This window comes from Halichoeres trimaculatus, unplaced genomic scaffold (genome assembly GCF_033239565.1).
Source record: "Halichoeres trimaculatus isolate MK-OKI-2021-1 unplaced genomic scaffold, fHalTri1.1 fHalTri1_scaffold_3, whole genome shotgun sequence".
Lineage (NCBI taxonomy): Eukaryota > Metazoa > Chordata > Actinopteri > Labriformes > Labridae > Halichoeres > Halichoeres trimaculatus.
In genome coordinates, this window is record NW_027437181.1 from 25,905,555 (window position 1) to 25,931,701 (window position 26,147).

The 26,147-nt window shown below is 41.6% G+C and overlaps 1 protein-coding gene across 6 annotated transcripts in view; it reads left to right on the forward strand.

The window, feature by feature from the left end:
• The window catches only part of esrrga (estrogen-related receptor gamma a), a 166,864-nt gene extending 145,284 nt beyond the window's left edge, over positions 1-21,580 (forward strand). For all 6 annotated transcript variants that reach the window (XM_074666249.1, XM_074666247.1, XM_074666245.1 and 3 more), the window contains 3 exons: positions 11,212-11,318; positions 11,432-11,594; positions 16,008-21,580. In XM_074666249.1, the coding sequence (XP_074522350.1) occupies positions 11,212-11,318; positions 11,432-11,594; positions 16,008-16,252 (515 nt within the window). In that variant the 3' untranslated portion in view covers positions 16,253-21,580. The remainder of the gene's footprint in view (positions 1-11,211; positions 11,319-11,431; positions 11,595-16,007) is intronic.
• Positions 21,581-26,147: the final 4,567 nt, after the last annotated feature.

Genomic DNA, 26,147 nt, shown 5'->3' on the forward strand with positions numbered 1-26,147 from the left:
GTGCATGATTACCACAACTCTTTGTTTGCCTGCACTAGAGAACCCATGTTACCCTCTTTTGTATTCAAATACCTGTTTGAACAACACTTGCATATTCAAGTATATATCATGAATGTGTGTGTGTGTGTGTGTGTTGTCCATCAAGCCACACACACAGCCGTACCAAACCATTGGCTTGGTTGCTGATGATGACATATGAGTTCCTGGCCTTGGTAATGGCTGTTAAATCTCATAATTACACGCTTCTTTATTGCAATGCATAATGACCCCGCAGCACTATTGGACAATTAATTAAGATTTTCAGCCCAGGCTTTTTCAAGCCCAGATGAGGAGGTGGAATGAGGTCTAATGTTCTTGTCTTGGAGCGAGGACATTAAGGCATGATGCTGTAGCAGAGGAGGCTGTCTCTGTGTGTGTGCATTCGTTTTCATCTGTCTGTCTCTCAGCCTGTGCATGTCTGTCTCTTCCCCTCTTTTTCATTCTTTGTGTTTGGTCGCTCCTCATTGCTCCACAGTTGAGCCCTTCCTCTCAATGCTTGTCAAGGATGATGATATTGGAGACCATATCTCTAATCTGTGAATGGTAAATTAATCCCTGTGGAGTTTCGGCAGTCCTCTCTCTATGGAAAGCTACGGGGGATTAGGAAGATAGAATCAACACGGCCTCATAATCTCATATACAGACACCAGGCCTGGGCAGGGACCATTGGGTTTTGTTTTAAAGCCTCAATCAGCAGGTTTATATTCATACAGCGGAGCTGTACTTATATTTCTAATGTCACTTGTATACCTAAGTGTCTCTCTTTTATAGCTAAATGCTGTCATGACAGTCTGAAACAGTTTCTTTACAGCTGTTGCTTTGTTTGTGTATTTTGTCTTGTTTGTATAAAATGTTATGGCGAGATATTCTTCTGAAAAGTTAATCCACCAAGAGATCAATAGACTGTCACATCCCAGATAATTGAACAAGCTGGGAAATACATTCATTATGGGCCAGACAGAGATGGAGAGATGGGTAGATGGATACTTTGCTTTTAACCTTTGTGAGTTTTTGTTTCAGCTCTTGCCTCTCATTTTTCTGCAGTTCTAGTTTCATTCAGCAGACGCTTTTGTCCAAAGCGACGTAAAACACAAGCAAGAATTTAGACAGAAGGAAAACCTAGTTCCATACCTAGAGTAGGATCCAATTTAGCAGCTGTGTTTCTATCACACTTTTTTGCAAAATCAAAGCGATATTTCTGAAGTGTCGATGAAGAACAATCGCGCCTTGTAGCTGTTTCCATTACGACCAGAATTGGGCACAACTTGGGTGAAGTAAAACATAACATACGTCTAGACGCTGCACTCATGATGATGCCGATTCATTACCATTAGTGTTTTTATTCTCTGGTCAAACTCTCAGCCGTGATCATGCTAACTCAAAACAGGCAGGAACAAAACACTGAATGAAAATCATCATCTCCAGCTCACATACTCTCACTCATGCATGCAGACCTCCACCCCTCCCTCCTGCTGCACTCTGAACGTCAGGGTCCATATGTGTGGCAGGGGACACGTATGACCAGGTGAGAGAGGTGTGTTGTCATGAGAACGTGACGTGTTTTTTGCAAAAAAGGTGCTTCCTTTGCACTTTTGCAATTAAGTTAAGTATCGAAACTTCTGAAAACCATCTAATGAGAGCGTAAAAACTTTTTATCAACATTTGAGAGGTTTATTGAGAATGTGGTGCTTCCATTACCATTTCTTTATTGGGATATTCACGTTTTGCGCAATTCCTGGTGTAATGGAAATGCAGCTAAGTGTTTGGAATTTTTTAATGGGCAACATCTAAGAAACTAGAAAGCCTTGTTTCTGAAGACTGAGACATTTAAAGCATACAGCAAATGTCTTTGTCTTTGTCATACTCACATGTATTACATTTAATTTCTTAGGATAGAAGATGGATCTTCTTTGTCTACATTGTCAGAACTTACTGTCAGTAATATCGTGAGAGACTGACTAGGTTCCCAGTTTTTGTGCTTCATTCTCTTACAGTCATTTTCACATGGTCTGTCTCTGCTTCAGACACACACACTCCCAGTGGCCCTTCCTGCCTCCATCAGCAATGAGCAGGGAGAACCAGGAAGCTGAGTTTGAGGATTTAAGGAAAAAATGTTCTGTTTTTCACCATATTGTTCACGGCACCAAATTCCTTCGCAGAGTAGGTGATTGTCTCTTGAGCTGCACTCTGGACTCTGTGTGGAGTCAAGAAGACTTGGCCCCAGAGGAGCTAGCTGTGATGCCAATAACACATACTGACTCACACAGCCACACACACACACTCACTTACTCACCCCCACATTTCTTGACATGGCCCTGGTGGAGCTAGAAGTGGGTAATTAAAATGTAAATATTGATATTTTATTATTTGAAATGCCTCTACTGCAATGATCTTAATGTCACTCCATCTGTCGTCTCCATAGAGGCTTTGGGTTGCCCCCACCACAGAGAAAGCCATAACACTAGACATCCATCTTCATGTTGCTGTCTCCATTTTGGGTCTAATTAAGTGTTAAATATTAGCAACCGCAGACGCAGCACACAGCACACATGTACACACAGAGAGCCAGCACACAGCCCTCCTCCTCACCTCTGTCTCTCCACCCCTGACTCCCTCTGTCACGCACACACATCGGCACACACACACGGAGCACTCATCTCCACTACAGCAATGGGAAGATTTTAAGTGTTAATCTTGCGGTGCTGCTGATGGTGTCTAATGTATGCAATTAACAGTCAGCCAGGGCTGAGGGTTTGGTAATTAGCTGGCTGTTCACACTGATTAGAGGCTACTGCAACCCTGTGACTGCTCTACTCTCCCTGAGGCCGCACACAGAACAAGGGGGGATGTCGGGGAAGGAGAGGGAGCGGGTGGTCGGGGGAAAGAAAGAGGAAAAAAATATTTCAACTCACAATACGACAGGGGAGGAGGTGAAGGTGAGCACACGTGTTGGTTGGAGAGAAATGTCTAAAAGTGAGCTAATGGAACAGCTCATGGAGATAATTCTATAAATATTTCAGACTTATTAAAATGTTTTTGTGCTTTAAACCAAGATACAATCTGGGTGCATCAAAAAACAACATGATATTGAAAAATATTGTTGGTTGCCATATTTGCGCCAGTGGCAACATTATGCAGAAGTTTGCAGATGAAATCAAGAGAAGTCCACTCTCTCTGCCCCTGCTTCGGTTCTGGGCTGCGACTGTTACACTTGTACTTGCACGAGAAAGACGATTGTGAAAACTCTTACCTACTCAGGAGTGTTAAATAGAATTAATGGAAGTAAATAGGCGATCTTCCTGCTACTACAGCCGAGGCTTGAGCAATCGATCATAGATAACGGTTGACTCAGACTACTCAGCAGATTGCAGATGAGCGTATTCGATTTTTTAAGAAACAGAACACAAGAAAACACTTGTATTAAACACATCTTCACTGTCCATATCACACAAGAGTTTTTAAAGCAATATAAGTGATTTTTAAAAATTCGGAAATCTAATGAATTTGTCATTTTTTAGTCTCAGAACTACAGCCAAAAAACATCTGATTAATATTTTGAAATTAAAAAAAACTTCATTTTCTCAACTGCTTCTCAGCTTGTCAGACTGTAAAAAAAATGGATGTCATCATGCTCGGCTTGAAGTGAGGTCGCCACAAAAACTGCTCCCCCTGGTGGCTGGCTGCAGTATAGGTTAAAAAATCTGGCTTTCCAGTCATTCCAGATTGGCTGTGGTCAAACATAAAAAAATTAATACACCTTGTAGAAATGTTTCTCACGTCCGATTGTTGTGGTGATTTGAAGATATCATTTGGCTGTCTTGTATCCAAGTCCTCTTTTTTTCTGAAAAGTTTTGTTTTCATTAGTTATACGAGGTTAAAAACGAGGCTTTACGTAACGTTTAACGATGATGGACAGCTGCCGTTCTCATGTGTTTTTTTTGGGAATTGTAAAATATGTCGGTAAGTAGAGTCAGGAAGTGATTAGACTCTCGAAAGAAAAATAATAATAATTATTTTTGTCACCCAGCTCCACTCAGATTCTCCCAGAATCCCTCATCGTCTCTACTGCGCAGACTCTGGCTGCACAACTGCTACAATGGTGGCGCCTGAGACGGCGGTATTTTGGCTTCAAAACTGTACAATGATAAATGGCGGAGCCACGCTGTCCACTCTATATACAGTCTATGGTTGAACCAAGTTCTCTTAAGGTTGGATGTTGTTGAAGTGTAACATGAAACTGAAGCATCAACACATGACAAATGCCAGAATGAAGGCACAATGCTGAGGCTAAAGTTAAAGGAAAAAATTTACACTAAGTGCTGATTTTTATTTCACCGCACACACATTCACACACACACACAGTTCAATGTGCTGAGAGGATTTGGACAGAAACAGAAATTTTAAGTCAGTAAAAGATGAAAGAGAAAAAGTGAACTCTACTTGGATAAGCTCCATTAGACCAATGATTTGTTTGGATAATCTCAGTGCCTATACAGGCGTATAAAAACGTAGATGGTTGTGTGTCATTGTGTCTTTTAGCCCCTCCAAATTAGCTGGTTCTCTGAGTAGATTTGTTTCCATTTCGTTGCGCATCTCTGTGTAATTGGGTCAGCTGGTGTGAGAGGGAGTGTGTGTGTGTGTGTGTGTGTGAGACAGCAATTGCCAGTTTGTTCATTTTGTGCTTATTATTTGTGTTAGTGCAGATCCAGCCTAGCCAAAGCCATCACAGGGGGTCCGTGTTCATTTGGGCCGGCGTCTGGCCGTATGGCACAAAACAGTTTGAGGTGTACAAGCACACACACACACACACACACAAACACACACACACACACACACACACACACACACACACACACACACATAAATGCACACACTCAAGGGAGCACTTGCATTACACAGCATGCAACAATGTGCACACTAACACAAGTTTAAACACATACACATACAGAAAGGGGTGTTGGGGGAGCCACATAACACTGTGTGCATACAAAAAAACAGGCACACACACACAAACACACCAGACACACACACACACGCAGTGCAGTGATGTGCTGGTAACTGTTGGAAACTTCACGTGTCCTAATGCAATCTCTCTCTCAGTGGGCCAGTGGACTTAAATCTGTCCCCTGCAGACCACAATACGTGCACATGCTGCACATAGACAATCCATTGTTCCCCTCGCTCGTACAATCAGACCCTGAAGGATCATATACAGTTAACATCCAGCCTTTATTTCAAATGCCCCCAAATAAACAGTTTCTGGTAATCTTACTGTCTCCCACAGTAACGTACGCCATCCTCTTTACTTCATATTGTCACGTTGAGCCACTGGCCAGCTGCCTCTCTCACAGCACAATCCACAGGCTCTGGCTGTGCGTAGTGTGACTTCAGTTAAACCGTAGTGTGCTACATTTCTCTGACAATGCGTGAAACTTGTTCTTACCACTCAGAGACAGATTACTCTTGATAAGTGTGTGAATGTTTGCTGTTAAATTGTTGAGACAGACCGAGAAGTTTTTGATAAACGTGTCCAGGAGCAAAGATCAAACAGCACGGAGAGAAGTGTCAGTGGTTACAGGGAGCAGGTGCAACCAAGGTCCACAACAAGTGAGCAGATTGAAGACCAGATCTATTTATGTTGAAGTAGTGTTTGAAAAATGTTTGTTCTTCTGGAGTTTTCAAGCATTAGCAATGGCAGAACAAATATAAAGTTTAATTAATGAGTATAAAAAATGAAATTAATAAATTGAATATTTCACCAATTAGATAAATTGTTTTAAGAAAGGAATGTATTTTTAAAAATGCCTGTTAAATCACTTAACCACAAATAAAAATGTATTTCATTCTATATCTCGCTTGGTGTAAGCATAGACTGTATATAGAGTGGACAGCATGGATCCGCCATTTATCATTGTATGGTTTTGAAGCCAAAATACCGCCGTCACAGGCGCCACCATTGTAGCAGTTGTGCAGCCAGAGTCTGCACAGTAGAGACGATGAGGGATTCTGGGAGAATCTGAGTGGAGCTGGGTGACAAAAATAATAATTTCTTTTTTCTTTTGAGAGTCTAATCACTTCTTGACTCTACTTCCCGACATATTTTACAGTCCCCCCAAAAAATACACGAGAACAGCAGCTGTCAATCATCGTTAAACGTTACGTAAAGCCTCGTTTTTAACCTCGTATAACTAATGAAAACGAAACTTTTCAGAAAAAAGAGGAATTGGATACAAGGCAGCCAAATGATATCTTCAAATCACAACAACAATCAGACGTGAGAAACATTTCCACAAGGTGTATTAATTTTTTATAGTTTGATCACAGCCCATCTGGAATGACTGGAAAGCCGGATTTTTTAACCTATACTGCAGCAAGTCACCAGGGGGAGCAGTTTTTGTGGAGACCTTACTCCCAGCCGAGCAAGTGGACGTCCATTTTTTTTTACAGTCTATGGGTGTAAGCAACTGGCTTAATAACACTCTATTTTTTTTTTGCTAAACATTGACTTACCCCCCACCCTCACCCCCATGAGTGATCATTAAAAATACAAAAATTAAAGAAAATAAGGAAAAAAAGACTTTTAGGTGTACAGAAGTGTTTTTAACCGTTAGTTCATGAATGAAATGTGAAATGACTTTACAGTGATAGCTACGATGCAGGTCGAGTACCAAATTTGCCATTGGCCTGTTCTGTCCGAGCCACAGATTCACACTTCCAGACTGAGTTGGTAGCTAGCAAAAAGTAGATGACACAACTCCTGTTTGTCACCGCAGTGGCAGAATGCAAAGACTACTCATGTGTTGATAACAAGGACCAGATCGGCATTGCAACCAGTTTTTCACACCTGTCACATCAGAACATGCACACAGACACACACATATAATACACGCACACATGTGGCAGATAGCCTCTTTGAAGTCTTCAGTTATTGCAAACTTGGACTAACAAATAATGTCATTTAAAAAAAAAGATCTGCACACACACGAGTTCACAGGTACTCAAAGCATCACAAACGCTCCTCACTGGTTCCCATTTGCCCTGTAACCACAAGAAAACAAATATAGGCCTCCTGGAAATGTGTGTTTGTGTGTGTCTGTTTGGCAACTGGGGCGTGAGAGAGGGCTATCCTGTTTGTGTGTGTGTGTGTGTGTTAGCGTGTGTCCGTGCCAGACTGTTGTGCGGTCTCGGGTGTAAACGTGCAGTCAGGACTCATTTGGCAGACAAACAGGCCGCAGGGTGGCTAGGGAATCGACGTGTGTGTGTGTGTGTGTGTGTGTGTGTCTGTGTGTGTGTGTGTGTGTGTGTCTGTGTGTGTGTGTGTGTGTGTGTGTGTGTGTGTGTGTGTGTGTGTGTGTGTGTGTGTGTGTGTGTGTGTGTGTGTGTGTGTGTGTGTGTGTGTGTGTGTTTGTCTTTTTGTGTGTGTCTGATAGAGCAAAGGGAAGAAAGAGTGCGAGAGCAAGCAGGAGAGGTTAAGTCTGCATGACTGCACTGCAGCCTCTTTCTGTCAGGCCAATGTACAACACACACACACATTCTCTCTTTACCTTCATGGGCACACATTATATTTCTGGTATAAAACACACAAATCCACCAAACAACAAGAAAAGTCATTAACCTCTCTATCACATTTCACAACCTACCTCTGTGTCTGCAGCAATTTCCAACACAAGCCCAAAGTTCCACATGGAGGCCTCTAAACATGAAGAAGTCAAACATTTTGGAAAATTAGTGTTCTGGTCACCCTTTTATTTATATGAGTGAAAATAGAAGGGAAAAAAAACTTAAGTTATAGTATATAATCCATCCCAAGCAGAAATTGTGTTGGTCTACATATCCATAAATCAGTGTTGTGTGTCTGTCTGGAGACCTACATGTTGAATGGTCAGGCTTTTATTTAAACAAAATAAATGTCCGTCAGTGTCTTATTAAGGAAAAGTATATCTTTACCCAAACAGTATGATCTGTTTACACAGAGTTAGGTGAGATCAAATAAGATTTAAAAATGTAATTCAGGCACTGTATAGAAAATTTTCTGTAAAAAAAGGCTTGGACATGCAGTATGGTGAGGATTGTAAACACTTACTATGACTTAACTAAAGACACCTCATGCAAAAGACATGAATGTGTATTCAGTAATGCTGTCAGGCTAACTCATAGCTCGCAGGTTGTGCCACTAAGCATTTGTCTGCCTCTGTGTTTACATGGGAATTTTTCTGTAATGCTTTGAACTTTGTTTTCACTGATCATTACTGTACATTAAGCTCAGCCCAGCTGCTCAACAACATCCACACACACACACACACTCCCACACAAATCACCAAATGTCTTATCAACAATGGCCAAAAGGAAATGTAATTAGAGCCCAAATAAGGAAGCTTCTTTTGTCAAGTGAAATCACAGGTATGAAAGAAAGGTCTCCACCCCTCCCACCTCCACCTCTCCCCTTCTTTTGCTTTCTTCTCTCCTCCCTCTCACTCTTTCCTCTGCTCTCTCTCCATCAATACCTCTCTCTCTCCATCATCAGCACTAAATTCCCATTGATGTTTCTTTTCTTCTGCTGTATCGATCGCTTCATGAGAAGGAGGGGAGGAAGGGAGGAAGGGAAGAAGGGAGAGATGGCGTTATCTGTTAATTAATTTGTCCTGAAGCTGGCCGCCTATTAATCAGACAGATAAGAGGCATTGGATGGCTGAACAGCGCAGACAGGCTGGTGGGGAGAGGAGGGGGTCGGGGGGAGGCACACACACACACAAACACACACACACACACATAAACACACAGATAGAGATGCACATATGTATGGGAATGTATGCAAACACAAAGAACACAAACATGCTGATGAAACGAGTCAGCAAAGTCACAATGCAGCTATGTTTGTGTTCAAATCAGCAAGATGTGCAGGCACATGGTTAAAGGAGCATTCAGTGTTTTTACACACACACACACGAAAACCACATCCTGATAAAAATCATTGATGAACCTCAATGAGAGACGCTGCTGAACTTTCAGCTCAATAAATTAATCATGGAAGGTTTAATTATTGGTGTTGTCTTTGTGTGTGTGTGGACATGCTGTGTACAATTACAAGAGAGACGTTAACCTGTGGAAAGTAAGAAAGCCCTTTCATTCACACATTTTCTTTTTACTACATCATATTTAACATGTTTGTCCGTTAGAATAATGTTCCTGGATCAAATTCAACTATAAGGATATGCCACATTTGAGTGAAGCTACTGACACACACACTCTCACACACTTGCACAAGTTAAAATGCACAACCAGTGACACCATTAAATGATATTAACCCCCCTCATGTCTTCTTTTCTTCACTTGACCCCAGGCTTTACACACATTCAATAAGTGTGTGTGTTAAATTTAGCCATGCCCGTGCTTATTTCCACTCCCCACTATGAGTGGTGAAATCTCAAGGACCCCCTCAAGACACGCATGTGTGTGTGTGTGTGTGTGTGTGTGTGTGTGTGTGTGTGTGTGTGTGTGTGTGTGTGTGTGTGTGTGTGTGTGTGTGTGTGTGTGAATGAGAGATGTGTATGTGCAGGGAGTGTGTGTGTATGAAGACCCCCTTAAGAAATTCACCTCTAATCCCTTCTGATGATTTCATTAAGTAGAAGGAGACACTGCCAGTTGGCAACGATACTGCACCCTTCACTGTGCAGTGTGTGTATGTGTGTGTGTGTGTGTGTGTGTGTGTGTGTGTGTGTATCAATCATACAATTTGGATTCTTTCCAGTGTGTTCCTATGCATTTATGTCTATATGCATATGTGAATCTCTCAGCGAGTGTGTACAGCCATGTCACCTACTGTGTTTACTGTGTGTGTTCATGTGTGTGTGTGTGTGTGTGTGTGTGTTTGAGACATTAACAGTTCTGGATGGAATGAATTAGAGCACATTACGAACAACAATAGCCTGCAACCTGGACATAATGAGACGCCTGCCATTACCCATCAACACACTGTGAGATAAGATCCCCTAACACATATGCACACACACAAACACACTGCCACACACACACATAAACACACCTACCATCTCCAGAGGAGGCACACTGCAGCAGATGTTGTTGAAGAAATATCTTCCTTCTCATCTGCCTGCTTCTCCTGGCAGGATCCTCCTCCCATGCACACACCCACACACACACACACACACTTTTCAAACACACACTGGAGGGCTGCTGTGAGGTCTGACAGGTGCGCTCACGTGGGCCTCTGTCTATGCCTTTGCTATGAAGGCTTCCACACACACACACACACGCTCACACACATACACAAATGTGCACAAATACACAGGTATGCAGACAGGCAGGTGTGAATGGACAGGTGTGTGAGGAGAGGACAGCTGTGAGGTAAGGTGTGAGCGGGCAGGTGTTCCATTAAAGAGATAGACGCAAAGAAAGAGGGAGAGGAAGGGAGGGCAGGCAGGAGTCAGAGGAAGTTAAGGGAGGAATATTTGCAAAAGATGAAATAAAAAAGTATTTCAACACTGACTGAAGAGAAAAGGAGAAGATGTGAGAGTGTAGGACAGACACTGAGCGATGAAAAGGGAAGAGACACACATGGACACGAGACACAGACAGCGATGTATCAAGATCTATGGTGAAGCCAGAATCAGGCCCACAGACGGTGGGCTGTTCACAGACAGTGGGAGATAAAACGACCTGGATTGTGATTGGAGGGACAGACAGATATAGACGTAGGCAAATAGAAGGACATGGATTGACACCAGAGAAAGCAGCAGTTTTGAGGCCAGAGCAGCAATTAGTGTGTGTGTTTGAGCGGTGCAGCAGCGATGGCCAGCATTGATCCATGGAGGTTGTGTCAGGGGGAGATAAGGCCTGCCTTTCCCCAGAGAACAGCCCTGGGCACAGGGGAGAGAGGAGGAGGAGGAAGAGGAGGAAGAGGACTGGTCAGCTGGATGGAGTGATGGAGGGTGGTTGTGGGGGAAGGAAAGATGGTTGATCTTGACCCCCTTATAGCTTCAAAGGGAGCTTCATGACCTTTTTCATTGTCCATCCTTAATTTGTTGATGTTATATCAGAAATGATATCACTGATGTGCTATTTGTCTCTACTGATTTAAGGCCACCTTTAATGTCTTTTATTTACACATTTTTTACACTCTTTTCTTCTGCTTTTCTGCTGTCTCATCTTGTCCAGGTTTCTCGACGCTGTCTCTTGCAGACCAGATGAGTCTACTGCAGAGTGCATGGATGGAGATCTTGATCTTACGCGTCGTGTACCGCTCGCTGTCCTTTGAAGACAAGGTAGGGGTCTCTAGCTTTGTGTTTATTTGTAACTCAAATTTAATTAAAAGACAAAAAGACACATTTTTCATGCCCCTCCTCACCTCCTCACCTTCTTTTGTGTTGCTTTGTAGTTGGTGTATGCTGAGGACTACATAATGGACGAGGACCAGTCAAAGCTGGCTGGGCTTCTGGATCTGAACAACGCCATTCTCCAGCTGGTTAAGAAATACAAGACTATGAAGCTAGAGAAAGAGGAGTTCGTCACCCTCAAAGCCATCGCGTTGGCAAACTCAGGTTTGAAATTCTTCTCCTTCCAGCTAATGTTTTTGTCTGTGGTTCTCTGTGTTTGAGTTTTTGTGGAGAAAGGGTTAAACTAAGGAATCTTCAGTCCCTCGGGGCTCATTTAAACTGAACCATCAAAGGACTGTTTTCAATACTCTGCATCCAAACGAACACACACACACACACACACACACACACACACACACAGCTGCACTTTGTGATGCATACTTTCAGATACAGGGATGTTTTTCTTCCTGTAACTCCATTTTTTAAATCTCCCGTCTCTCACTGTTAAAGCACATATAGGTACCATTATATTATACGTGCAAACACAAGCACATCCCTCATAAGAACACTCACTTGACTTAAACATCAAGCACACCACCCACCCTCAAACAAAGTGGCGATCCCTTTTACAATTAGCATAGTCGTCTCTTCAGATGCCTGTTAAATAAGGTGAAATCATTAGAACCCAAAGTCTGTCGATAAAGCCCCCTCTCTGATGTGTCCAGCTGCATCGACAGCTGACTGACACACGCACACACTCCCTCCCTCTCACTCACACACACACACACGCCTTCTTCCTCCCATGACCCGTCTTTTGAACTTTGTCTTGGAAGCCGGCCAGCTCTTCAGTACTCTTTAATTACAAGGGGGTAGCTGTCAATACAATGTGTTTAAATGGGAGAATGCAATGGAAGAGCTTTGAATAGGGAGGGAGGAGCCTTTTGTTCTGATTACGCCACACGCACATACACCCAACCAATCAGTTAACACAAAACTCAGCTTTTTGTTCTCAAACTGAATTTATTCCTCTGACACATTCATAAGGAACAAACTCTCCAACAAGGGTGTTTCCTTAAAAATGCCTGCTAACACACATACAGGTCCTACTGTCACACACATGCAGGGAATATTGACCGATAGCCTTGCTGTGGACTTTGTGTGACAATCAATCGCTGGGCCCTGACTCTGTGTGTGTGTGTGTGTGTGTGTGTGTGTGTGTGTGTGTGTGTGTGTGTGTGTGTGTGTGTGTGTGTGTGTGTGTGTGTGTGTGTGTGTGTGTGTGTGTGTGTGTGTGTTTGTGCGTCTGTGCCTGAATATTTCTGACTTAAAGTTGTTGAAAACTGTCTGATTCTGTCAGCAGGAAAACAGAGTCTATGATGATTATTCTCAAACATTAGCCACGGTTACATGAGTTTTTCATCTTTCCGAATTGAATTTTTCCAAATGACTTTTCCGAAAACAATAGTGTACATGGAAAGGAATATTCTGATCTCTGTAATCAAACAGAATACTCAATGGGACATGCGCAGAAAAACGTAAACATCACGAGATTTATCAAAGATGGAGGACGACAGTTTGTTAATCACGGTATTGCAATACTCTGTATTGCGAGTTTTTCGTCCATCCGGTCTTGAAATTATGTTCATTCCTTTCAAAGTTTGGATCAAAAACAAACTTTCCACAGCAGTCCAGTGCTGACTGCTCGCCGCCATTTTTAAAGTTGAGGAACATCTCTAGTTGCGTCTTTCGTCATATCTGAGCATGCACTGAAAGAACCCACCCTGACAACTCTCCATTTGAGTGGATACATGATACCTCAATCGGTTTGGGAAGAGGAATATTCCACCCCTGTGAAACCAATTAAATGTCCATTCGGATTGGCACTTTTCTTTCGGAATTAGGTGTATATAAAGGTTAAATTCTTTCCGTTTGAGCAAATAAACTGAATGCAAGCAGAATATTTGGGTCTATGTATACGTGGCTAGTGTGACACAAGCCATTCCGAAAGAAAAGAGCCAATCCGAATGGACATTTAATCAGTTTCACGGAGGTGGAATATTCCTCTCCCCAAACCGATTGAGGTTTCATGTATCCACTCAAACGGAAAGTTGTCAGGGTGCGTTCTTTCAGTGCATGCTCAGATATGACGTAAGACTCAACTTTGATAAATCATGTGATATTTGCGTTTCTCTGTGCATACCCCATTGACTATTCTGTTTGATTATAGCGGGGCATGTAGACCAGAGATTGGAATATTCCTTTCCATGTTTACTATTGTTTTCAGAAAAGTCATACAGAAAGATTCCATTCGGAAAGACGAAAAACTCCTCATGTTACCGTGGCTAGTGACTGTCGAACTTTTATGACCTCATGACCTCCATTAGTCCAACTGAGCTGATGGGCATCATCTTTACAAAATCTGATAAAAAATTCTCAGATAGATAGATAGATAGATAGATAGATAGATAGATAGATAGATAGATAGATAGATAGATAGATAGATAGATAGATAGATAGATAGATAGATAGATAGATAGATAGATAGATACAAAACACCTGCTACAGATCAAAATGACATGTTTGAATCTCCTAATGTTTCCTTAAAGTTGGTATTTTGTTGTATATTTGCCTTAAAATAAACAAAGGTATGAATCAGTTATCAAAATATTTTCCAACTAAATTTATAAATCAACTCTTTGACTTGAGTAAGTTAATGAATACTCATCTAGAGCCCATAGACATATTTTGTATAAGCTAAAACTCTGTTTCTCACTTTGGCATTCGAACACATCACCAATCTTCTTGATGGATTCAGAGAATAATTAACCATCAAACGAACCTCTCAGAGGAGGAAACTCACGTTAAAAATAGTCCCTCTTTTAACTGATTGAAATGGAAACAGCTGATGCCCCAACAAGAACTTTGCATCATTGCCCAGACTCTCTAACTGCTCTTCAAGACAACAGAATGCTAGCATTAGCATTTTGAAGGGCACTGACACTAATTAATTCACAGGATGCTAATCGTCTGCATTAATGAAGCCCAGCCTTAAGAAATGTTAGCAAACGTGCCCCACATGTAAAGACAGCTAAACTAGCTATGGGAAACAGGAGGCACGTGTGTGTCTGTGTGTGTGTGTGTGTCTGTGTGTGTGTACATCCTTGCATTGTGAGTTCTGTGTTCTCGTGTGTTTTAACGGCCTGATGTGCTTGTGCTCATTACCGTCTGCTGTTTTACCTGCAAGTAAACTGTGCGTCAGAGCACAGGCAGCAGCTTCAACACTTAACACAAAGATTAATCACAAACAGCGTGAAAGCTATGTCTGTGCAATGAGTGCTTTACAAAATTTGTTTTATGTGATTTTTTGGCATCTTAACATTTGTGTCCATGTTACTTAAATATGAAGAACAGACAAATTCAAAATCAGTTAAATTGGAGACAAACTAAAGCAAAGTTTTTTGTAGAGACTATGTTTCTGTATTTATATGACACTCACTGGCTTCAACAAACATTTCTCCTTACTTTTATCTCAACTCATTGAAATATTATCAGGCAGTCTCTGAAAGTGAGAAAAAGTAGAAAATCCGAGAACTGGTCAACGCTGAGTTTTCTATTGATCTCTATAGAATCCAACCCAGAGACGGTCTGGTCCTGAATACTGATACATGCATTACCCTCTATGGATCCAATACTCAGTATTTGATTGTGTTTGTGTAAGTGTTCACATGTGTGTGTGTGTGTGTGTGGCTGTGTTCACATTGTTGGGTTTATTTTCTTTACCAAACAGTGCATGTTTTATTTCCCCTGCTTGTGTGAGACTGTCAGTTTTTGAATTTGACATCTGTGTGGATATGTGCAGTGTGTTAACTGTGAAGAGCAAATATAAATTAGTAGACATGTAGAAACACAGTGAAGGCAGGAACCTGAAGGAACATTTCATGAGCACACGTGTTATTATGTCTGTAGTTTATTTCCTTTTTTTAATGTGCACTCACAGGTCTAATCCCTAAGGCAGATTTAGTTTGTGTGTGTAGGGGTGTGTGTGTGTGTGTGTGTTGGGGTGTGATGGCCTATCAATAGTTGCCTTGTGATTATTATTTAACATGCATGTAGTCATTGATCGCAGACATTGATCGGAGGTTGAGAGCTAAAGGCCAGCTCACATTAAGACTTTGCTTCCCCAAGGGGCAATATGGAGCATTATCATTGAGGGACATTCTCAAGCCGCGCTGCCACATGTGCTGAAACACACCACACATGCCAGCTCCAAGAGAGATTACACACGTGTGCAGCCAGACACTTATGCGCACACACTCACACACATGGACTCTCAGGTGTTCCTGCGTCTCTCAATCATTCTGCAGGTCCATTTCTTTTCTCTCCGCCCACTCGTCTCTTTGTCTGTCTATAAATCACACCCACTGATCCACACTTTAGAGACTCAGAGGGAAGAAGCGACTGAATTCTTAACCCTGTTCATGGGTTAAACTATGTCACAAGTTAAGGATTTAAATGTAACTTCATGTTGAGAGTAAACCAAACAGATCTGGATGTGTGCACAACAACAAACATTTGACTGAATATCTACTCTTTCACGTTTTAACTTCACTCCTTCATTTCCCTGTCATCCTCCTCCAGACTCCATGCACATTGAAGATGTGGATGCAGTGCAGAAGCTCCAGGATGTGCTCCATGAGGCCCTGCAGGACTATGAGGCCTCCCAGCACCAGGAGGATCCCCGCCGGGCGGGCAAGCTGCTCATGACCCTTCCCCTGCTCCGCCAGACTTCCACCAAGGCCGTGCAGCACTTCTACAGCATCAAGCAGGACGGCAAAGTCCCAATGCACAAACTCTTCCTGGAGCTGCTGGAGGCCAAGGTGTGAGGAGGCTAGAGTAGATGGAAAGACAGCTACACACCAGTCTGAACCTCCTGAGCCTCAACGTAGACTCTCACTTTGAATGACCTCTTGCTCTTTTACACACACACAGACACACACACACACTGAAATTTGTCCCTGAAGTTTGTCTGCTGACACACCCCCAAATGAATACACCAGTAACCTAAACCTCTGACCTGAACCCCAAAGGGACACAAACATGAACTTTGTGAGGGGGATGAGATTGATGGGCTGACATGACGCCCTGATCCTGAGGAGAGACGATAATTCCTTCAAAACTGTGAACAATCACTGAAGAGTTTCAACACTGAAGATGGCAAACACTTATGCATTTACCAACAGTTACGAGGTCATTAATAGCAAATGCTTCAATGAGGACACGTTTAAAAGAAACTGAAAATGCTTCATTTTAGTCTCGAGGGACTAAGACTGCACTTGTGTCTCCTTTCCGCTCCCCGTTTCCTCCCACAGAATTTTTTAAGTGTTAAAGAAGATGAGCAGTTGGGATAGGAAGAACACTAAAGAAGTATTAAAGACATTTCTTTTCAAAGTACATGTAAAATGAAATATGGATGGATGATCAGAAAGAACAGAAAAGGAAAGAAGAGGAGATTCGCCCTGCCAAAGAATGGAGCTCATCCATTCAGAGGATGCCAGCAAACTTAACTGTCATAACCCAAAACACTGTCTGCTTTTATCTCTGAGCGTCTTTCAACGCCGGGCCTCCAGAGAGCTGCTGGTTTCTACTTCCACCAGTCGTTTCAGTTTTTCTGGTTATGATGAAAACCAGCAGGGCTCAAAGAGCAGGCTTGAAAAACACTCTTTGATTTCCCCCAAATTCAGCTCCTGGTACACCACGCTCCCCCTACTTTCACTACTACTTATTTGTTGTACCTGTAAAGAAACAGTGACACTGGCCTCCAAACCTGACTGTGTTTCAGTGTGCGGAAACTTCACGAGCTGAAAATGCTTTCAAATACACTCCCCACATGAGAGCTCAATTCAATATGTTGATATCCAGACGATACTTGATCTATGCTAAGTTAACCTCCCGTCGTCCAGCTGTTACAGGCTCAGCCCACAGTCTCTGCGACGCTGTCTGTCCAGTCAAACACACCTCTTTGAGTTTGGATGTTTGTTTGGAACATTTTCAGCCCCGCTGGTGGCCCAGATTTGTTGCTGTCCACACACAAGTCAGATAAGATTTCTGTCCATAAATGTGCCATGAAGAATAGTCCAGAACATGCTCACTATCCAAACTCCAAAAACAACAAACCGGCACTTCCAAATTTCCCTCCTTACTCCGCTGCATTCACACCTTCCAGCTCATCTCTGAAGGCAGAATTGAGACGTTCGGGGAGTAACGAGGGATCTCGAGTCATTCATCGCAGTACAAACCAGAAGGAAAGGTGTGCAGAAAAAATCTGACTGAAGAATAACTCCTGTTGCTTTGAAACTCCTTATTTTTCCTCCTTTATTTCTATCTTGAAAATACTCTTAGCGATGATAATATCAGTATTAGGGTTGTAAATAACAGTCATCCTGTATATGACATATAACACGGCTCTTTTTTGTTATTAATACTGTCTTCTTTAAACTGAATCAATCAATATGTCTTTCCTTTTTTTCTATCAGCTTGACCACTTTCAGCAATTATTCTATATATTTAAATATAACAAGTAATAATGTATTAACAAATCAGCGTTTATCTTAGAAAACACTGAGCAATAGTGGTTTTAACCGGAGGGGTTTGTGCATATGGACTAAGTCTGCAATATTAACATGACGTGCCAGTTTCAAAAATTTCAGAGAGGAGGGAGAGTTTTGTAGCTTCTCTCTTCCTCTGGGTAACTTGCCATAAGCTATTAGACGACAGTCAGTATTTCCTTTGTTAGCGATAGCTACACAGAAAAACATGGACCAGAAATGTGATGATGAGATGCTTTTCCTGCCATCACAAAAAAGTTGTGTGAAGAACGAGTAGCGCGAGGGTAGAAGAAGAAGTAGTAGCACAAGCAGCTGATGACAAAACGATTCAACTTCCAGTTTGAGAGTCTCACATCGGTTTGATGTTTGCACCTTCCCTGTGATCAGCTCTTTTTGCAGGCACTTTTGAATAATCTGACAAAAACAAGACAGTTCTTTGTTTAAATGCTGTTTTTGTTGTTATTATCATGTGTGTTTCTCCAGTCGTGTGGCCAAGAGTGGGGACCAACTGAATCTGGTACTAGATGAAAAAACAGAGCATCATCTGCGTAAGACAGAAACATGGCCAAGAAAGATGCTAGCTCGCTGTTCCACTTCTTATTGATGGGCATTTTGTTGAAACATTATAATGGTTCTTAACCTGTAATCCTTCCAAATATCTCAATTGGTAAAATTATTACATAACTTAAGTCAATGGTTCAAGGGGAATTCATTGTGTTATTTATACATTAGCTTCTTTGCTAGCTCTCTGCCGACAAGTTTGTTGTACCTGAAGTCTACAACACACCCTGTAATTTAAGTGGATGTAATAATTTAAGTTGAGAAGACGACTGAAGTATTAACCACACAGGCTTTTATCAGACTTGAACATTCGCAGGCGTTTGTCGGGCATCAGGAGTTTCCTGCCGGTGGAAACTTGAGGTGGAAGGTCACAGGAAGTCGTCTGTTAGGAACAGCAGGATTGTTTAAGGGTTGGTTTGACTGGTCGCAGCTTTAACAGATAAAATCAGTCGAGGGGATTTTTTGTATCATTGTCATTTATAGAGCTGAATAAGAATGCCAAAATGTGTAATCTAGATGAAGGTGTAATCTACTGTAAAATGACAACTAGTCACAGCTAAGGGGTGCTCCAGTTTAAGTGTAGTGGATCTCCAACGTCACACGCTCTGCATCAAACGTCAGTATTATTAGTAAGGGGTATTTTTTCAGCCTTCTTAAACAGTGTATATTGTAAATTATACAGATTATAATTCTAACATAAGACATTTTATTGGAAACAAAATCAAGAAAAAAAAAAAGAAAAAAATGTAGTTCAATGTGTGTTTCATGTTTGCTGTTTTTTCTGTCAGGACAAAAATCCTTGTTTCTTTGTTTTGATCTTTCTTTTTGTTTCTTTAAGTCCTCTTTCTCTTTCTTTGTCTCCTCCTCTGTTGGGTCCCCCGAGGCGTTGCCGTGTACTTTTTCTTGTGGTGATTCCCGTTCTTGTGCTGTGTGCTTCTTCTTTAGACAACACAGAGTAGAGTAGAGGCCATGTTGTCCGTCTATCCGATCAGTCTGCTGGGTACCCGATCCTCTCCCACTGAACCAAACTGGTTATAAAGCTCTTCTAGAAACTTAACTAGACTACCGAGATGAAACGACAGCGTTCATCCTTACCAAACTATGCGTAAATAATGAAGTATTTAGTATCTAAATGAAGAAACACAAGTATTTAAAAAGGGATCATTTGTATAACTTTCCTGTAGAGTAAACAATATACTGTATATCTTTAGGTTTAAATAACCATTAAATGAAAAGGACATTTGAGTATTTCAGAACTGTAGGTGACTTTTTGATAAACTCGCTGTACATAACTGCCTTCCATACAGCTCGGCTCAGTCCTTTACTGTTTCTGCAGTCAGTAACAAAAAAAGAGACAAAAAAGCATTTTTTCTTCCCATTTTGTCCCCTGATTCAAGGAAAATGTGGGTTTATGGGTAAAGTTTAGAAATAACATTGATGCTTTAGTTTGCACTTGTGTGTCTCGCCGACTTGCACCCATTGCACCTCATTTTTGGACAAGTTTCTCCTGACGTCCTTTGAATTAACTAACCACAAAGTCAAGATTGAAACAAAACCTTTTTGATCAAATGGTCAAAGATTCTGGGATCATTACAGAGTCGTTAACATTAACACGTAATGCTGTCACAGAGGGAATAAACAGACAACACTTGCAAATTTAACTTTTTAAAACTCTCCTTGTTCAAAAGACAGTGTTTCTCATCCTCTGTATATTCATCCACAAACTACTTACTGAAGAAAGGTGCTCTTTTATTACTACTTTATTTTCTTCTGTTGTAGTTTTATTTATCTGAAAGTAGTCAATCTGCTCCTGTGTGTTTCTGAACCATGCTACACGATGACGGAAAGTGAATAACTCCCTGACATGATGGAGGCTGAGCTGGATTTGGTCAACAGCCATGTTTTAAATTGAACCAGTTTCTTCCAGCAGCACATACTGTAATGTTTTTTTAAACTTGATATCAAATCATCAAAGTATTAAGAATTGTGACCATGATTTGTCACAGGTCGCTGCTGTAACCCTTCATGACAGCAGGACTGCTGCTGATCTAAATGACTGAGAACAAACAGATCTACCAGCTGAAATCAGGAGGGAGAGGATGTAAATCTGTCAGAGGTTTGGTAACCTGCTGCTTCCAGCCAAAATATTATGAAGATGTAAAAGAAAACATGTTTCCCTTAACTTTTTTTGTTACAAAGCAATATTTTGTTGACTGTACCATAACAAGACAAGAGTTGCACTTGTTTGTGTTGGCAACACTTCTAAACGCTGCTGTAGCTTTCAGGACTACCGTGCAGTTAGTGTTCAAGGCATTTTAACGTCAACAAACCAAACCGTGGAGAGCTAAAGAAGGACTGAGTTTGGGTTTTTATCGCAGATGCTTCGATAGAGAGAGTTTGACCTGGTTGCACTTTGGGCACCATGTTATCGCACTCACCTGGAACCTCGATGCATCATCTGCAAACACTGTGTGACGACAGTTCAGCTGTAACAGAAGGACACGTTTTGTTTGTCATTTGCCCCTGAAATATCTGCTAATGCCAGACTCGGTCCATCTTTGGCTCTACAGTGATTTAGACATTTAGTTGTATTTATTCCCCAGATGTTAACTGCCACTGGTGCTGCAGCTCACCCTGCGGCCTGAATTTGCAAATGTGAAGAAAATATCAAAGGGAGAGAGCAACATTTGGATACAAAGGCTATCTAAAGAGGAAAGGACCCCTGTGTGGTGGAGAAGAGTTGTGTACAAGACCCTGTAGTGTTATTAAAACATGTCTGTAGATTTTAGATGTGCTTCACATCAGTAAACAAAAAAAAAAAAAGAAACAATAACCTGTATATTTTTGTGACGTGTATCATACAAGTGTGCTCCAACAATAATGTCCATTTGTGTAAATGTATTTATTTCACATTGTATATATTGTTCAATGCAAAAAGAGAGACCTATGATTCTGTAACTTAAACTACTATGGGTTGAAACATTACATGTGTTACTCCAGACTATGCCTTTCAGGATTATTACAGTAGAGCAATATCAATTAAAACCAGGCTTCCAGTTTTGACACCTGCTTTTCGTCTCTTTATTGGAAAACTTTGCTTTCTTTAATGCTCCACTCTCACAGTTATTTCCAGCTAATTTCTGCCCCAGGAGAGAAAGTTTTTGGAGAAATCACACGTTTAACCCATCAAAAAGTTTCTGGATCTCCTGGTGACCCTTTCCAACTCACAGACCTGTTATTCAGACTCATCACTTGTGATGACGGAGGCGCCGACTGACTTATTTCAGCACACCTGTAGAGGGATGAAAGAGCAGTAGCAACAGAGAGGTGGCAGCTCCACCTTATGGACTGTGTGCCCATAGACACCTCACACCACCTTAAACCAGTCTCACTCTGTGTTACCTGAAGCACACCCACTTTACAATATCAGAGCAAGAATTCACTTTGGACAAAAACATGAAACATGGAAGGGTATGTGACTGTGCTTTATGGCCAGAATATTAAACAAATGAGAGTATCCAAAAACAGGAAGTGACGGAATCTGTTTGTTTACTCATCCAGGACAGACTGAATGTCTAATCACGCCATCCTCCAAACTTCACTTTCAACTTGCTGAACAATAAAAAAGAGTTTTACATGTTTTCACAACAAAGTGGACTGAGCCATGCACAACACATCACAACTAGTTTTCATATTAATGTCCAGGGCTTGTATGCATATTCAGTCATTAATGATGAAAACAGACTATTTGTACAAATGGTGAGAAAGAAAATGGTTAGCATTATGGGTTAGGTTAACGACAGAAGCTGGAAACAAACCAGGGATTTTTCTTTTATTTTGATGCACTGCTATCTCATGATAAGGACTTACTATCTCGTTATCTGGATACAACAAAAGATGATTTTCTTGTGATAACAAATTCATTGATACCGTTTTCTTGATCTCAACCTACACAATCTGCCCAGCCTAACCCAGCCTCTGGTTGTCGCTGTAGCTTCCAGTAAGTCACACTTTACATTAGTTTGTTTACCTGATTGGGTTTGTTTAGGGGCTGCTAGTCAGCAGATGAGAGGCTGTCAAACTCCCATCTATCCAGCTACTTCAGCTAAGCTAAGGTAACGTAAACATAGGCTAACGTTAACTTTGCAATGCATCTGAAATGTAATGAAACATTAGTTAATTCATTTAATAGTGCTTTGTTATGTGTCATGTTTATATTATGGTTTGTGGCACAGCATCACAATGGTAAACTCAAAATGTGGTTAAATAATCAGAAGAACTAAAACAAGCCTTTTGAGTATGAGCCAGCAGTCAAGAGCTCAATAACTTTATTGCAGCTGCTAACAATGATTACATTCATGGAGCAGTTTCTCTCAGCCTCAAAGAAAGAGCTGTTCCTGAGGAGAAGCTGGCCTTTAAGGTTGGTGGATTTTGTGCTCATGCGATACCACGTAAGATGACATAAATAGAGGAACAGAACGGATATTGGGGATTGGATGAATCCTTTGAGAAGTAAGACAATGTCAAGATACAGCAAATTTAGATTTCAGAGACACATTTTTATCACTGTGTAAGTGTAGTAGGCATGAAAAATTTAAAGGTCCCATATTGTGCAAAAATCACTTCATTAAGTCTTTTAGTGAAATTTGTGGGTCTTTGGCTTTCCTCCCAGCCCACAAAATGTGATATGTAATGACAAAACCTGTACTTAGTAGTGCTTGTGAATGTAAAATCCTGATTTAAAACGAGCTGTTTGGAATTTCCGAGATTTGCAGACGTCAGCAATTCCCTTTTTTGACCAATCAGGAGCAAGTCTGACCTGATTGGTCCACCGAAGCAGATACCCCTCCCCGCCCATTCCCCTCCCCGGAAGGAGAATGCCAAAGTTGAAGAGCCATCACTGCTTTGTTTTTGGCTGTAAACAGCCACATAGTTCCATGCTCAAGCTTCCCATCTCAGAAGAAGACAAGACTAAGAGGCTAGAGTTCATTTATCAAGGAAATGTGCCAGCTACACTCAGTAAAACTGTGCATGTGTGTGCTAGTCACTTCACGGCCGACTGCTTTTCCAACTTTGGACAGAACAACAGAGGGCTAGAGAATAGACTGGTCCTGAATAGCCTGTTGTTTTAGCCTGTAATGTTACGGTAAACAAGCTATGCAGCATTGTTTCACTGCTGGAAACAATGCTGCTGTGCTTGATTTATTGGCCTTTTTTGGACCAAAACATGTTACTATCATTTCATAAAGACATCAATGATCCATATTAAACTGCAGAAAAGGAGCAGAATATGGGACCTTTAAAATTGTTGGGTGCGGTTTTGCCAGAAAGTTCCCCCGTACATATGATGTCCTCCACCTGCGTCACTTTCATGGTGCAATTAGTTAATTTGCCATTTTTTTGGCAGTCATACAAACAGCTAACGCTACAGCCAAATGTGCCATTTCCTAACAGTGCATTATAAAAATGGTTCCCTTTGTGTAAAGACTGGACGTGCATACAGGCCCAGGTGTATGATGCCTTTTATTACCAGGCTTCTGACAGGTTAAAACCGCAAAACGGTGGTGATTCATTCTCAACAGCGGTCGAATCAAGAGGGACAACTTGAATACACTTGTCATTTTAAAACAAAAAGTCTGTCTTTGGCATTAATAGGGGGGCTCCAGCCATCTCTGATAGGGAGAGTGAAGGAGTCAAGAATCCGGAGACAGCAACAGGGCCAGTGATTGTAACTCTAAGCCCCCATTTACACGGCATCGTTTCATCTGAAAATGCTAAAATGCAGCGAAAACGCAGTGAAAAAAAATCTGTGTTTACACGGAAACGCCGAGGGACTGAAAACACTGTAGTAAGCATGCCAGGCCTGCAGGAGGTGCTATAACTGTCTTGAAGTCCGCAGCATTCAGGAAAATCCAACTCTGGAGGCTGTTTTCAAAAGTTTGTGTTTTAGGTCGGCTGAAACTTCGTTTCCTTGTTAACCTGAGGCTGAAACGCAACAAAACTTTTGCGTTTCACCCTAAAACCATTGTCGTGTAAACAGCCCCAAAGTCCTAGACGCTCACAGGTGTGGATTTGTGGCCATGGTCACAGTGTGTGTTCTGTCTTAATGTTGACTAGAACGAATTAAAGCAGATAAGGATGCAGAGAAGGGGGAAGTGCAAAGAAAGGGTGGAAGGAGGAGAAGAAGGAGGAAGTGGTAACAGCTTGTTGCAGTGGGAGGTTAACTACTGTCCATTCTGAAAGGCTTGATCTCCTGCTCTTGCCAAGGGCACTGAACACACACACAAACGTTCACACACACACATACACACAACACACTAACATAAGTTAAACCCAATAGAATTTATTTTATTTCATTTTTTTAAAAAAAGGAGTAAAAATCCTATCCTCAGATATTTTGCTCTGATTTAACAATAACTCTATGCTTTTTGTGTCAGAAGCTCAGAGGTAAAAGTCTGTTTACTCCTGTTTTGTTCCCCCTTTTTCTGAGCATCTCCTTCCTTTTCCATGTTCCCCTTTTCTTTATTCCCTCAAACACTCCCTCTGTCTCCCTCCTCTAATAGCCAGCAGCAGTAAATGGGATGCAGAGGCCAGATATTTAATGTGGCGGAGAGCCGTGAAGCGTTTTAAGAAGCCTTTTTCTTACAGGGAGAGCCCTGACCTGCAGGCAAATATTTTTCAACCAGATGACATGAGAAGATATTAGCAGAAAACAGAGCAAGATTTTATTCTTTCTCAACCTCTCTCCTTCTCTCCCACTCCACGTTTCCTTCCCCTCTCCTCTGTGTTTGGGCTGCTGCCTGGTCACCCAGCCCTCCACACATACGTTTTATTTTACTTGCTTGCCTTTTGGAGTTCATTTATTTTATTTTATCTTTGATTCATTATTATGATACGATAAAAGCTACTTGAGCATTTCAGATGCTGAGGGGCTCTTATCGTTAACCTTGTGGAACGCATGTAAGAGTGGGCTCCACACGCCGCATCGCTAATGGCCAACTTAACTCCTCTCTTCTCCTCCTCCACCTTCTGGCTCCATCTACACCTCTCCTTCTATCTCTGTTGCTCTCTCTGAGCATCTTTTATCCCTTTATCTACCTCTGCTATCACTTCTTTTCTCTCACGGTCGCCTCCTACTGTATTTCCCCTGTTTCTACTCATCTTTTCATCTCTTGTTTTTATATTCCAACTATTTGTAAATCGTGATTTATTAGGAAAACTCATCACAGGTTTGTTCTCTATTCAGCACAGTTGATCGATGAGTGCCACTGCCACAGAAGGAAAGCTTTCAAAATGAGGCAGTAACTTTGATCTGTTATTGTTGATCTTTACGGATGAAGTACACCAGATGCATCTGCAGTCCGTCTCCGTTCTGTCACAGCAAAGGATCAGATTGGTTTCCATTCAAGCCAATAGCTGTGTCCCAATTCAGGGTCTGCAGCCCCCAAAGGCTGCAGCGATCGGAGGACCCGACCTTCGTAGTCTGCGTAGACTACAAAGGCCAAACTGAATTGAGACGGTGTGGCCTACAGACCTTTTTTTGTTTGTCAAAAAAAAAATGTAGGGATGTCCCGAGTAGATCTCATGATGGGAAATCAGGCCATTTCCTGTT